The 10,392-nt window shown below is 58.7% G+C and overlaps 2 protein-coding genes across 2 annotated transcripts; both read right to left on the reverse strand.

The window, feature by feature from the left end:
- Positions 1-1,328: 1,328 nt before the first annotated feature.
- Positions 1,329-6,516, reverse strand: LOC142091328 (alpha-1-acid glycoprotein 1-like). The gene is made up of 6 exons (XM_075170406.1): positions 6,398-6,516; positions 5,698-5,840; positions 4,923-4,996; positions 4,110-4,220; positions 3,248-3,351; positions 1,329-1,480 (listed from the first exon to the last, which is right to left on the reverse strand). The coding sequence occupies exons 1-6, from the start codon at positions 6,509-6,511 to the stop codon at positions 1,370-1,372; spliced, it is 657 nt and encodes a 218-aa protein (XP_075026507.1). The 5' UTR covers positions 6,512-6,516; the 3' UTR covers positions 1,329-1,369.
- Positions 6,517-7,720: 1,204 nt separating this feature from the next.
- On the reverse strand, positions 7,721-10,392 carry LOC142091542 (alpha-1-acid glycoprotein 1-like). Its single transcript, XM_075170978.1, has 6 exons — positions 10,052-10,392; positions 9,253-9,395; positions 8,960-9,027; positions 8,524-8,625; positions 8,175-8,275; positions 7,721-7,980 (listed from the first exon to the last, which is right to left on the reverse strand). Exons 1-6 carry the CDS (start codon positions 10,277-10,279, stop codon positions 7,918-7,920), a joined length of 705 nt encoding a protein of 234 aa, XP_075027079.1. The 5' UTR covers positions 10,280-10,392; the 3' UTR covers positions 7,721-7,917.

Raw genomic sequence — 10,392 nt, forward strand, 5'->3', positions numbered from 1 at the left:
ACTGTAATTCAGGGCTTTTGTTCAGCTATAAATGTGCTATAAAGTCTGGGTCCTTGGAATCTGAGCCTCTGCTTTCCAGTGGTGTCAGCTGAGACGCTTATCGACGCTCTCTGGACTGCAGCACTCGGGGCTGCTGGCAGCATCCCCTCTCGCACCACTGCCCTCTCCTGCCCTTTAACTGTCTCGCTCCTCGAGGTGGGGGGTACGTGTCGTGCCACGGGCTGATAAAGACGTGTCTGAAGCAAGGGCTGGCTGGGTACCTGTGCCCTGAGACCAGGAGGGAATCGGCTGAACCTGACCTTGTAAAATTCATTTTTACTACAGGAACCGGGCCAAAGGCCCAACGCTGAAACGCTGCGCGGTAAACGGTGCCGCCCAGGGACAGAGCACCCTGGTGCCGCAGAGGGAGGAGCAGGGCTCTCCTCTTCCCTGCGTTCCCTCCAGTTTTTCTCCTTTTCTTCCTTTTTAAGGAAGACAGATATTTTCAGTGCTTAATTACTAGGTTAGAGCTGAGACTCGAATGACTTTCCAAACGCGCAGCAAAAGCAGTCTCTTTTTAAACTCCCCCCACTTTCACAGACGCAGAGCGACAAGTGCTTTCCTCCTTTGGGGCTGGGGGATGCGTGAGGTGCCTGATGAGTGCAGGGTTGTACCGGAGGCACGGAGAGCAACGTGAATCTTGCTGCTCGAACCTTCTCGCCTCCATGGTGCCGGGCTTATTGGGAAATGAGGAAACATGACCTTTTTCTCTGGGGAAGTAAAAATCCAGCCTGGGTTGGGTTGGCACCCGCTCCCTCTCTGGCAGGAAGATCATTTTTCAGTGTCGTCATATTATGTTGCAAACCTTGCTGTGGATGAACTTTATTGGGAAACTCTTGCCTGGTCTTGCCTGGAGTTTGGGCAGGAACATCTGCCCCAGCTGGGCTACTTCTAGCAGTCAAACTGCTGTCAAGAGAAGCACCCTCTTCCTCTCGGACTATACAGTTAAAGATAAGTTTCTAGCCTTCTATAAATTCCAGTTACTCATCAAATGCTTGGCATGCTCATTTAAAATAGTTAATGATTGCCCTCTTCTGGTTAGCCTCTATTACTGCTTTGTTTAAGTACTGCTTTTTCAGTAGAGCTCTCTTGCAAGCTTGGCGTGAAGCTGAGCGGACTGAGTCAGTGCTGAAAAAACTTCCACGTGTCGCCTTGTCATTGCTCAAGGTTGACTTTTCCCCACTCCTGGTTGAATGACACACAAGGTGAATCGGGTGCTCAATTTCTTTTTGCAAGCCCCGCTTCTGATCTCTTCAGAACCCCGGCTCTCCAGCATCTCGGCAACAAAATGCATCGAATTTGAGGAAAACATTTATTGCCTAACGTGGCATCAGTTACCCGTGCTCCCAGGCGGGGGGGTGCCCGGAGGAGGTGACGCTGTGACTGCAGCCGCGGGCTCCGTGCGTGGGTTGGTTCCTTTTTCGATTTCTTGACACAGCTCCTTCCAAAAGAACAATGATGGGATAAGTGAAACTGCCAATGCACCAGCAGGAGAGAATTTACTGAAGAAAGAAGTATTTTTCTTTTCCTTTTTATTTGATTATAAGTCTAAGAGGGCCTGGAGAAGCTAGGGGCGTCCCTGCGCTGCCCCAACCACAGACGCTGCTTGTGCGGGCGCTGAGCTGCTGCTGGGGCCGTTTTCCACGCCTGTGCTGTAAAGAGGAAACCGCGTTTCTGGAGCAAAGCTGTGCTACGCTGGCGGGTCAGTAAATGTGCTCGGAAGGAAAGGGGGATTCAATCTTTTTGAGAAATAAAAAGCTCGTGCTACCCAGGCACTCAGCGTGGGTTGGGCTCTGCTAATGCCTTGGACTGACGCAGGGGTACGTGACTCTCTGTGCTCTGTTCACGGCCATCTCTTTCAGCCTGTGACAAAGGTCCCCAAAAGTCTGCGTTTGTTTAATCGGTTTCATTTTACTCCTCAGACGCGGTGTCCTGCCTCTTGCCTGGGCACGAAACCCTTCTCTGCTGACAGCGATCGCACCGGGGCTTGTAAGGACAAACAGTTCTGGCTTATTCCACTCACCTTGGCTTTCTCTAAATGTAATTTGTCCTGCCCAAATTGAAATGTCATCCAGCTGTTAATTTGGGGGAGCTGGGCCCTGCCTCCCAGGTGCTGCCCGTTGCCTAACGGGGAGAGGAGACCTGCCCCTGCCCCACCACGAGGGTTTCAACCTGTGCCTGTGTCCCTGTCCCCAGTTCCCCTGAACCTGGGGGGGATATTTCTAAAAGCAGCATGTTGAGGTTGAGGGGGTGTTGGGGGGCTACGTTGGGTCCAGTCTGGCAGCTCGGAACGGGATTTTGGGCACCTCTGGAAGCTCAGAGCCTCCTGCTGTGGACGAGCAGATGGCCAGGACAGGAAAAGGTAAGATATTTTGCACCCCCCACTTTGTAAAAGGGAGCCCCACCAAGTTGGCTTGGGGAGTGGGACATTTGCAGGATAAAATGTCCTAAATCAGGTGGCAAATGCGGTTAGGGCTAGGGCTGCGTCTGGTTAGTGTTTCGATGGAAAAAGTAAAGGAAAAAACTCTGGTTTTGTGGGAGTGGATGGTGTTGCCTCTTCCCTGATATCCCGTGGGGCCGGAAGCTCTGGGCCAGACCCCAGCCCAAAAGGAGCCCCTGTGCTGGACACCCCGGGGCGGGAGGAGGTGGCTTCTGCAATCTTCCTGCACCCCATTTACAGCCAGGCTGTGAACCCGCTCGTCACGCAGCTCCTCGGGCCGCCGGAAAAGCAAATCCCAATCTGAAAACACCACCAGGTTTTTAGGGGTTTAAATTGCTGTGGCTTCGGCTGAAGCGGGGCCGAGCAGCGCCCCAGGGCACCGGCCCCTTGCTGCAGCTCGGGGGGCGGCTGGCCTCTGCTGGGGGGGCAAAATCAGGAATTTCAGGGCAAAATCAAGAATTTCAGGGCAAAAATCCCTAGCAGGGGGAGGCAGGCGGTTACCAGGTTTCCCACTGGCGACGCTCGGGTGCAGGTATTTGCTTTGGGGAGTCAGGTATCTGTGTGGGGGGGTTATTGTAAACCACCATCGCTGGTGAAGCAAGCCTGCCTTTACTTAGTCCCCTAAATCATTTCCACCACCTTGAAAATCTCTCTCCAAGACCCTGGTTTGGCAGCTGGAGCTACAGCCTGGGGTCGTGGCACCCCTGCCCGGGGTGGGGAGCTGTGGCGGCTCCGCCGACCCTCGCCCACCCGCGAGCAGCCACGTACCGTTTTCCACGGCGCGTACACCGTCTCCTCTTCGCTCAGCCCCAGGCACTTGGCGTGGCGCTCGAACTCTTCCCGGTGGGCTGTGCTCACGCTCAGGTTTCGGGCTGCAAAAGGAGAAGCGTTTGCCAGGCGTTAAATACGGACCGGTGGCCTCGTGCTGCGTCCCTGCCCTTGCTGCCTCCCTTCCCCGTGCTCCCACCGACGCTTGCTGCGGGGGTGGGCTCTGTTGGGGTCTCTCGGCCCCCGCGGTGAGTACACCTGAACAAAACCAACCTTGGGCATGACTTTTTTGAACCCTCTCCCCAGATAGCTCTGGTCCTGTCTGCTTTAATGGATTGCAGGATGGTCCTGGGGCATCAGGACCAAGGCTGAGTATGGAGGCAGTTTTCTATACGCGTCTTCCAACTCTCTTAAGCAACTGCTTTGCCTTTGGAAGGGCAATGGGAAGCCTTATCAAGGTCTAAAATGCTGCTTTATGGGGTTGTGGGTAGATCTGATCGGCTTTGCCGGTACTGCAAAGCCACGTGCTCTGCCCTGGGAGGTAAGTACCGAAAAATCATGGTTGGCTTGAAAATATGGAGATTTTATGATGATATCGATGCTGAATTGTATTTGCTTCCTGTTCTTTGAATATTTATGGCGTAAGTGGGTTTTGTCTTTAACTTGGTCTTTCTGCTCTGCCAAGAGGTTTAGGTTTTAATGGGATTTATAAATACACCCGTGACCCCTGGAGCAGCGGTCTCGGGAAAATCACTGACTGTTGGCGAAACCACGTTGCTGCGTGGTTGTAGCTGGTAATTTTATGTGGGTGTTTTGGTGTCCCACGATAGCTTTAAGTTACTTTAGGATGGAGTTTGCATACCATAGAGATACAGTCCCAAATACGTCCTTTCCCTCTGCAGTTGGTACTGGATGAGTAAAACGTCTTCAGAGCTGAGGTTCATCAGCGTCCCCACGGTTTGCTGGGTCTTGGCTTTGAGAGAACAGAATCGGGGTTGGGAACAGCCATGACGTTCAGATTTTCAGTGCTGCCGCAACGATAAACTGCAGCCCGGGTGTGGGCAATGCCCGTAGCCCCCGGGATCTGACGTGGTGCGAGCTGTTCCGCTCTCGGTTTATTTGAATTGTATTTCTTAAATGTGGGGCTGGGGCATGAAAGAGCCAAAGCCACCCAGCTCCTGCCCTACCCTTGCGATGTGCTGGGTGGCGCGGCTCGCTGGGGCTCGGGGTACGAGCAGAAACGCGGCTCGACTGTCCCCTGCTCGCAGCAATGCCGTCTTGGCGGGGTCAGTGCAAACTGGGGGGTTTCCAATTCCCACCCCAAATGGCTCAACCCCTTTCCTCAGTGAGGAAGAAACAATTTCAGAGCTGAAACCTGCCATAAATGTTCCCCTCCTCTCCCACAGGGATTGCGAAATAACTTTACAAACGAGGCGTGTGAGCAGGTTTGCTCCTTGCTCCCAGCCTGGCATTGCTGCCTGGGGTCTAGACCCGGGGTGCCGCCGGCCCTGGGGAGCCGTTCGGAGTCCACCGAGGCTTCAAACGGACCAAGCGACCCGCGAATAAAATGTGCCAGATGATGTAAAACATCGACGCGGGCCCTTTGCATGGCTCAGCCTTTCCAAAAAACTTTGGGGTGATAACCCCAAAGGCTGCGCCCGCCGGTGCCGCTCACCGTGCTTCACCAGCGTGGCGTTACCGGTGGCGATTTCCAAGTAGGTGGAGTTGTTGGTGAGACATTGGTCCCCCCTGGAGAGAGAGAGGGGAAGGGAGTGAGGTGGGGAAGGAGAACGAAGATCCCTCACCACGGGCTGGAAAGGACCGGCAAAGCCCCGGCCCCGCACCTCACCGTGGGGTGGGAACCCGGCCGTGCCAGCTCCTCCGCAGGGTTACCTGCTCTCACGGCTAAAATTTGGCCATTTCTCCCAGGCATTTGCCTGACCTCCACCTGCAGCTCGTGGTCTCAGCCTTGCCCTGCCCAGCTCAAGGTGCTGAGATGTTTTCCACCCCAAAATAACTGAAATAATTGCAAAGAACTGCCTGCCTTGGCCCGGAAAAATTCAACTCAAAGTCTGATCCTGGGCGGGGGGAAACAGCTTTCGGCAGCCCGGCAGGGTTAGCAGCCGAGGCGCGGGGACCTCTGGAAAGGTTTTCTCCTCTGGAAAGGTCTTCTCCTTGCCTGCGTCCTGCGTCCTCCGTGCCTGCAGGGGTTGGTGCCTGCAAGACCTCTGCACCCTGCAAAATTTGCCTAAACCTGGGGGCTGTTGAAATACATAAATAAAAGAAGGGGTGAGGAAGAGGAGGGACGGGAGTGCACGCACAGAGCAGCCAGGAGAGATTCTCTCCTCGGGAAAACCAGTCTGAAACCGTGCTCGTATCTCGTGTTGGAACGGCTGCGGAGGCGACAGGAGGGGATGGTGGGGGAGGAGAGACCCGAGGCTGTGTCTTACACGGCCACGCGCTGGGTGATGAGCAGCTCCTGGTCCCCGGCGCGGGGCTCCACGTGGAGGTGACCGTGGTCGATGAGCAGCATCTCCAGGAGGTGCTGGGGGAACTGGGCAGCCCCGGCCACGTAAAGCCAGGTCCCCAGCAGCTGCGGGGAGAGAGGGGCAGGGCGGTGAGAGCTTTTGGGTTTGCAGGGGGAGCTTTGGGGAAGAGATTTCCCCCTTCCCCATGGCAAAATTGTTATTTTTGACCTCAGGGCCTCTGCTAGTTCCCCCTCTTGCACCGTACGGGCAGCGCCAAAATGAAACCTGTGCAAACGCTGGCGGGGGGGGGGAAATAACTGAATGTGGGGATTGGGAAACAGTGCTGGCGTTGGCCCCGGTGCCCCTGCGCAGTGCGGCAGGGCCAGGACAGCCCTGCGCTGCCGTAGGGGATTGCACCGAAAAATACCCAGCCAGCCCCCCTTGTTTCGAGGTCGCTTTTGGGACTTGCTGGTGGACCTCAAGAAAACTGAGTAATTTGAGGTGTTTTGGAAAGCAAACGTTTCCCGTTTGTTGCAGATGTTTTGCTGAGGGCACCTCGGCAGATGTGCCAGGGGGGCAAGGGAGGGTTTCCCCCTTTCCCAGGGGACAGTGAGGCTTAGCAGAGCCCCCCCAAACTCATTGCAGCAGTGGGGCAGCCCCCCGGGGCTCAGGTCTCTCCTACCTTCGACGCCGTGGCGTTGTCCGGGTGCTGCGGGCGCGGGGCTCCGCAGGGGAAGGCGGCCGTGGGCAGCAGCGCCGCGAGGCCGAGGACGGCGGCGACCCCGGCCACGGCCATGGCTGCCCGAGAGCGAGGAGCGGGCGAAGCCCCGGCCAGACGGACGCGCTTGCTCGGCCGTTTGCTTTTGCAGCCCTGCGGGAGGGGGGACGGGACGTGCTGGGGGCTGCTGGCTCCACGGCGGTGACGCAACCAGCACCTTTTTGGGACGTTTTCCAGAGAAGAGCTGTGTGCCCAGCACCGAGCTCGGCGCTTGCCCTGGCCTTGGCTGCGGCTGCCGGCGGCGAGCACCAAGAGCTGTGGGCTGTCGACGTGGCCGAGATGATGGGGGCGATGCACTTGCTGCATTTAAAACTAAAATCTGCCCTAAATTTGCCTGTTTTGTTCCCCGTGAGCAGCCACCGTAGTTCCCTCTTGCTCCGCAAACGAGGCACCGTGCAGCCCCCCATGCCGGTGCTGGCCGGGGCGCAGCCGCCCTCCACCTTGGGTGAAGCCCGGGGCGGCTTCAAAGAGCCCCCTTCTTCCTGGGCAGGAAGGTGTTTTCCCCCTCCTTGCCAAAACAGGCCATAAAACTGGGGCTGGAAGGGCCCCAGGAGGTCACCCCGGTCCTGCTGGACGCGTCCCCTGTGGTGGGTCCCCCAAACCCCCTGTCCCGCTCCTGTCCCCATGCCCCCGGGCAGGGCAGGACCTGCTTTTCTGGCTTTATTTCTGTTTGCCTTTTCCTCCCCGGTAGCAGAGCATCCCCAAGTCCCTTGGTCTGGCCCCGGGGTGATGATTTTTCCCATCCTTTCCCTCTTCCCCGGCTCAGAGACACCCGGGGAAGGCGCAATGTCACCCCGTGTCACCCCAACCTGCTCTGACCCTTGCGCAAGCCCCCAGCGCAGGCGGAGCCTCGTGGAATTTGGCTTGAAAATTCAGGGTGGGATGTTTGGGTGCTAAAACTGCCTTGGGTGGTTGGAGTCACAGTGGAGGAAACCCAAAGGGGTGGGTGGGTTTGTATCCCCATGGGGTCAGGGATGATGGGTGCTGGCATCCCGACGCCCAGCGGCTGGAGGGGACCCGCCGGGTGAGATGGCCGGGAGCATCCCGTGCCACCGCAGAGCTGGCCGGGGGGACGATCATCTCTGTGCCCACTGCCACGCTCGGCCCTGGCAGGGTTTTGTCCAGGGCTTTTCAAGCCTCAGCAGGTTTGGAGCGGCGGCACGGTGGGCAGGGCAGGCGGGGGGGGTCCTGCCTGCGGTCCCGGTGAGGACGCAGCGGGAGTGGCAGGCGGTTGTAACACAGGGGTTTATTTTGTGTCCGGGCAAGAACAGGGAAACGGGGCGTTTCACCTGGGAGGAAAAAACGAAACCTCGATAGAAAGTCCTGAGGCTGAGCTGAGCCCGGCCGGGGCCGGCAGCCAGGGACGTCCCCGCGGAGGGGCTGGAGGAGGATGAGGATGGAGTGGCCGACCCGGCCCGCGGGGGTTACCCCAGCTGCGGCTCCACGTCGCCTTCGCCCGTCGTCTCCTCGGGCAGGGGACAGGCGTCCTGCGGGAGAGGGGGAGAGCGGCTGTGGGTACCCCCTCGCCCCAAAACTGCCCCCAAAGCCAGGAACGGCCGGGGTGGATGCTCGGGGAGGAGAGGGGCAGCCACGGTGGGGAACTGATCTCACACCCCCCCCGGACCCGGTGGCGGGAGCTGGCCCGGGCTGGGGCTCGCCCACCCTGGGGAGGGGTTCGGACCTTTTCGGACGTGAAGAACATCTCCTCCTGGGTGAAGCCCAGGCAGTGCAGGTGGGTTTTGAACTCCTCCAGGTGCTCTTTGCTCACGTTGGGCATCCGCGCTGCCGGAGATGGTGGTAAAAGGAGAAGGGGGGAAAAACAAAAGGGAGTTTTAGGGCGTGCTTTGCTCCTTGGTGGTCCCCGTGGTGCGGATGGGGAGCTCGCTGCCTGCCCGCCCCCACCTTTCCCCTCTCCATATCGGGGGAAAAGGGGCTTTTTGCCCTGCCTGCGAGGGCTGGGGACGCCCGTGCCCATCGGTGCGTCCCTGGGCAGGGACGTGCCCCACAGGTCCGGGGCAGCATCCACTCACCCGAGAGGCTGAGACCCGGGAAGTTGTCATTGAAGTGCTTCAGGATCAGCAGGTCCTTGTCGCTTTGGATCAGTTTGGCCGTGGCAACCACCTTGTCATTGACTGGAAGGCAGGGGGAGAGCGGGGGCCCCCGTTGGTGAGCGTTGCCCCGTGCCGGGGCTCAGCCTGGGCAGAGCCGGCGGGGGCTGTTCATCCCCTTCACCCCGGGAGACTCATCCCAGTGGGGACCAGTCTGGTCCCGCAGCGCTGCCGTACCCATTGCGGGGGGGGGTGGAAGAAGTTTTTTCCCCCCCACCTGCAGACATGTTTGTAGGTGTAAAATGGCCTGGTGCCGGGGGCTCAGGGTGCCAAATAGCGGGGAGCAGAAACGGGAGGGTGCAAGGTGCGGCTGCGGTCCCCCCCCAATCCTGGCCCCACGCCGCGGCCGGGGCTTTACCGTGTATCAGGGTGGAGTTGTGCTGGATGATCTGGATCTTGGTGTTCCTCACCATGCACGTCTCGTTCCTGTGGGGCAGAGAGGTCAGATGGGGCAAATACCCCCCAAACCGCCCCAACCAAACCCGAGGGATTCAGACCTCGAGCCGGGCTGCAGAGCTTAAATAAATTTGGCATGGGCTGCTCTCCAGCCCCAAATTTGTGGGGGTGTCTCAGCCCAGAGGATGGTACCAGCGGGTGGAAACGTCCCCGGGGATGGGGGAGCCGGGGGAGGGGGCGAATCCCCGTCCTTACACTCTCGAGATTTCAGTCACGTTGAGCTCATCCTCGTGGCTGCCGGGAGAGAAGGAAAAAGCCGAGTATTTCACCTCCCTCAGCTCCACCAGGTGAGGCGGGTACTTGGAGGCGCCGATGATGTAGATCCACTGTCCCAGGAGCTGCGGAGAGGCGGGGAGTGAAGGGTGAGGGTCTGCGCCGGGGTCACCTGTGGGCACCACGTGAGTAAAAGCAGACGCTGTGCTCTGCCACGAGCACCCCGGTAGGTGACCGCCCCGGGGCAGGATCGGGGCCGGGTGAGGGGCTCTTGGTTTTATCCCCTCCCCGCTAAGGCGATGCTCCAGCTCCCGGGATGGCCGGCTTGTGTCTGCGGTCGTGTCTCTCCTGCTCGGCGCCCGGCTTTCATTGCTTTCCTCCCATTAAACATCCCCAAGGCACTAAATACTCTTTTTATGCAGTGAAGGGTTTTGTGGATGGAGACTCGTGACCCAAGTCCCCGTCACGTGAAGGACTTAAAATACAGAGCGGCGAAGCACTGGGGACGGTGCTGCCCAGCCTGGTTTGCACGGGGAGATGGAAGCAGAAGCCCCCCAAAAGCGCCTGCTCATGCGTTTATGGGTGCAGAGCTGCAAGGCTTCACCCCGTCCCCATGCTCCTGTGCAGCAATCTCGATTTTTTTAGGAAAATAAGCACGGACAGGCAGTGAGATAAGAGCCAAGCTGCCGATTGGGTTCATAACCTCTTCCTGGCCCCGTAACTGCCGGCGATGCTGATAGGAAAGGCGAGGACGGGCGCCCCGGCTGAGGGCAGGGCTTACCCCAGGGACGGTGGCATTGTCGAAGGTGACCGGGACGAGCGGGGCGCAGGTGGGGGGCTCGGCGGCAAGGGCGAGCGGCAGTCCCAGGAGGAGGGCGAGGGTGGCCAGCATCGCCTGGCCGGTCGAGGGGAGGCTCCTGCTCTGGCGGGATGTGGCTCGGCTCCGTCCCTTATATACGGCCGCCTGCAAAGTCGGACGTCCCCAGCCCCGATGTGCTTGTTGAGCCATTGGGCTGTTTGCTCAGGCATGAAGCAATAGCAGGTGGCGGAAATTAAGGTTGCAAAAGCTTGGATTTCTCCTGATGAAAGATGAAAAAAAAAAAACAAACCCCAACCCCCCGT

Source organism: Calonectris borealis, chromosome 21 (assembly GCF_964195595.1).
Source record: "Calonectris borealis chromosome 21, bCalBor7.hap1.2, whole genome shotgun sequence".
Classification (NCBI taxonomy): Eukaryota; Metazoa; Chordata; class Aves; order Procellariiformes; family Procellariidae; genus Calonectris; species Calonectris borealis.

Coding starts and splice junctions, on each gene's coding strand:
- LOC142091328 (XM_075170406.1), bottom strand. CDS start 6,511: ATGGCCGTGGCCGGGGTCGCCGCCGTCCTCGGCCTCGCGGCGCTGCTG. Junction 3,352..4,109: donor TTTGGGACTGTATCTCTATG/GTATGCAAACTC, acceptor CTCCTTTTGCAG/CCCGAAACCTGAGCGTGAGC. Junction 1,481..3,247: donor TGTACGCGCCGTGGAAAACG/GTACGTGGCTGC, acceptor TTCTTTTGGAAG/GAGCTGTGTCAAGAAATCGA.
- LOC142091542 (XM_075170978.1), bottom strand. CDS start 10,279: ATGGCTCAACAAGCACATCGGGGCTGGGGACGTCCGACTTTGCAGGCG. Junction 9,028..9,252: donor GTGACTGAAATCTCGAGAGT/GTAAGGACGGGG, acceptor TCTGCCCCACAG/GAACGAGACGTGCATGGTGA. Junction 7,981..8,174: donor TGTTCTTCACGTCCGAAAAG/GTCCGAACCCCT, acceptor CCTCTCCCGCAG/GACGCCTGTCCCCTGCCCGA.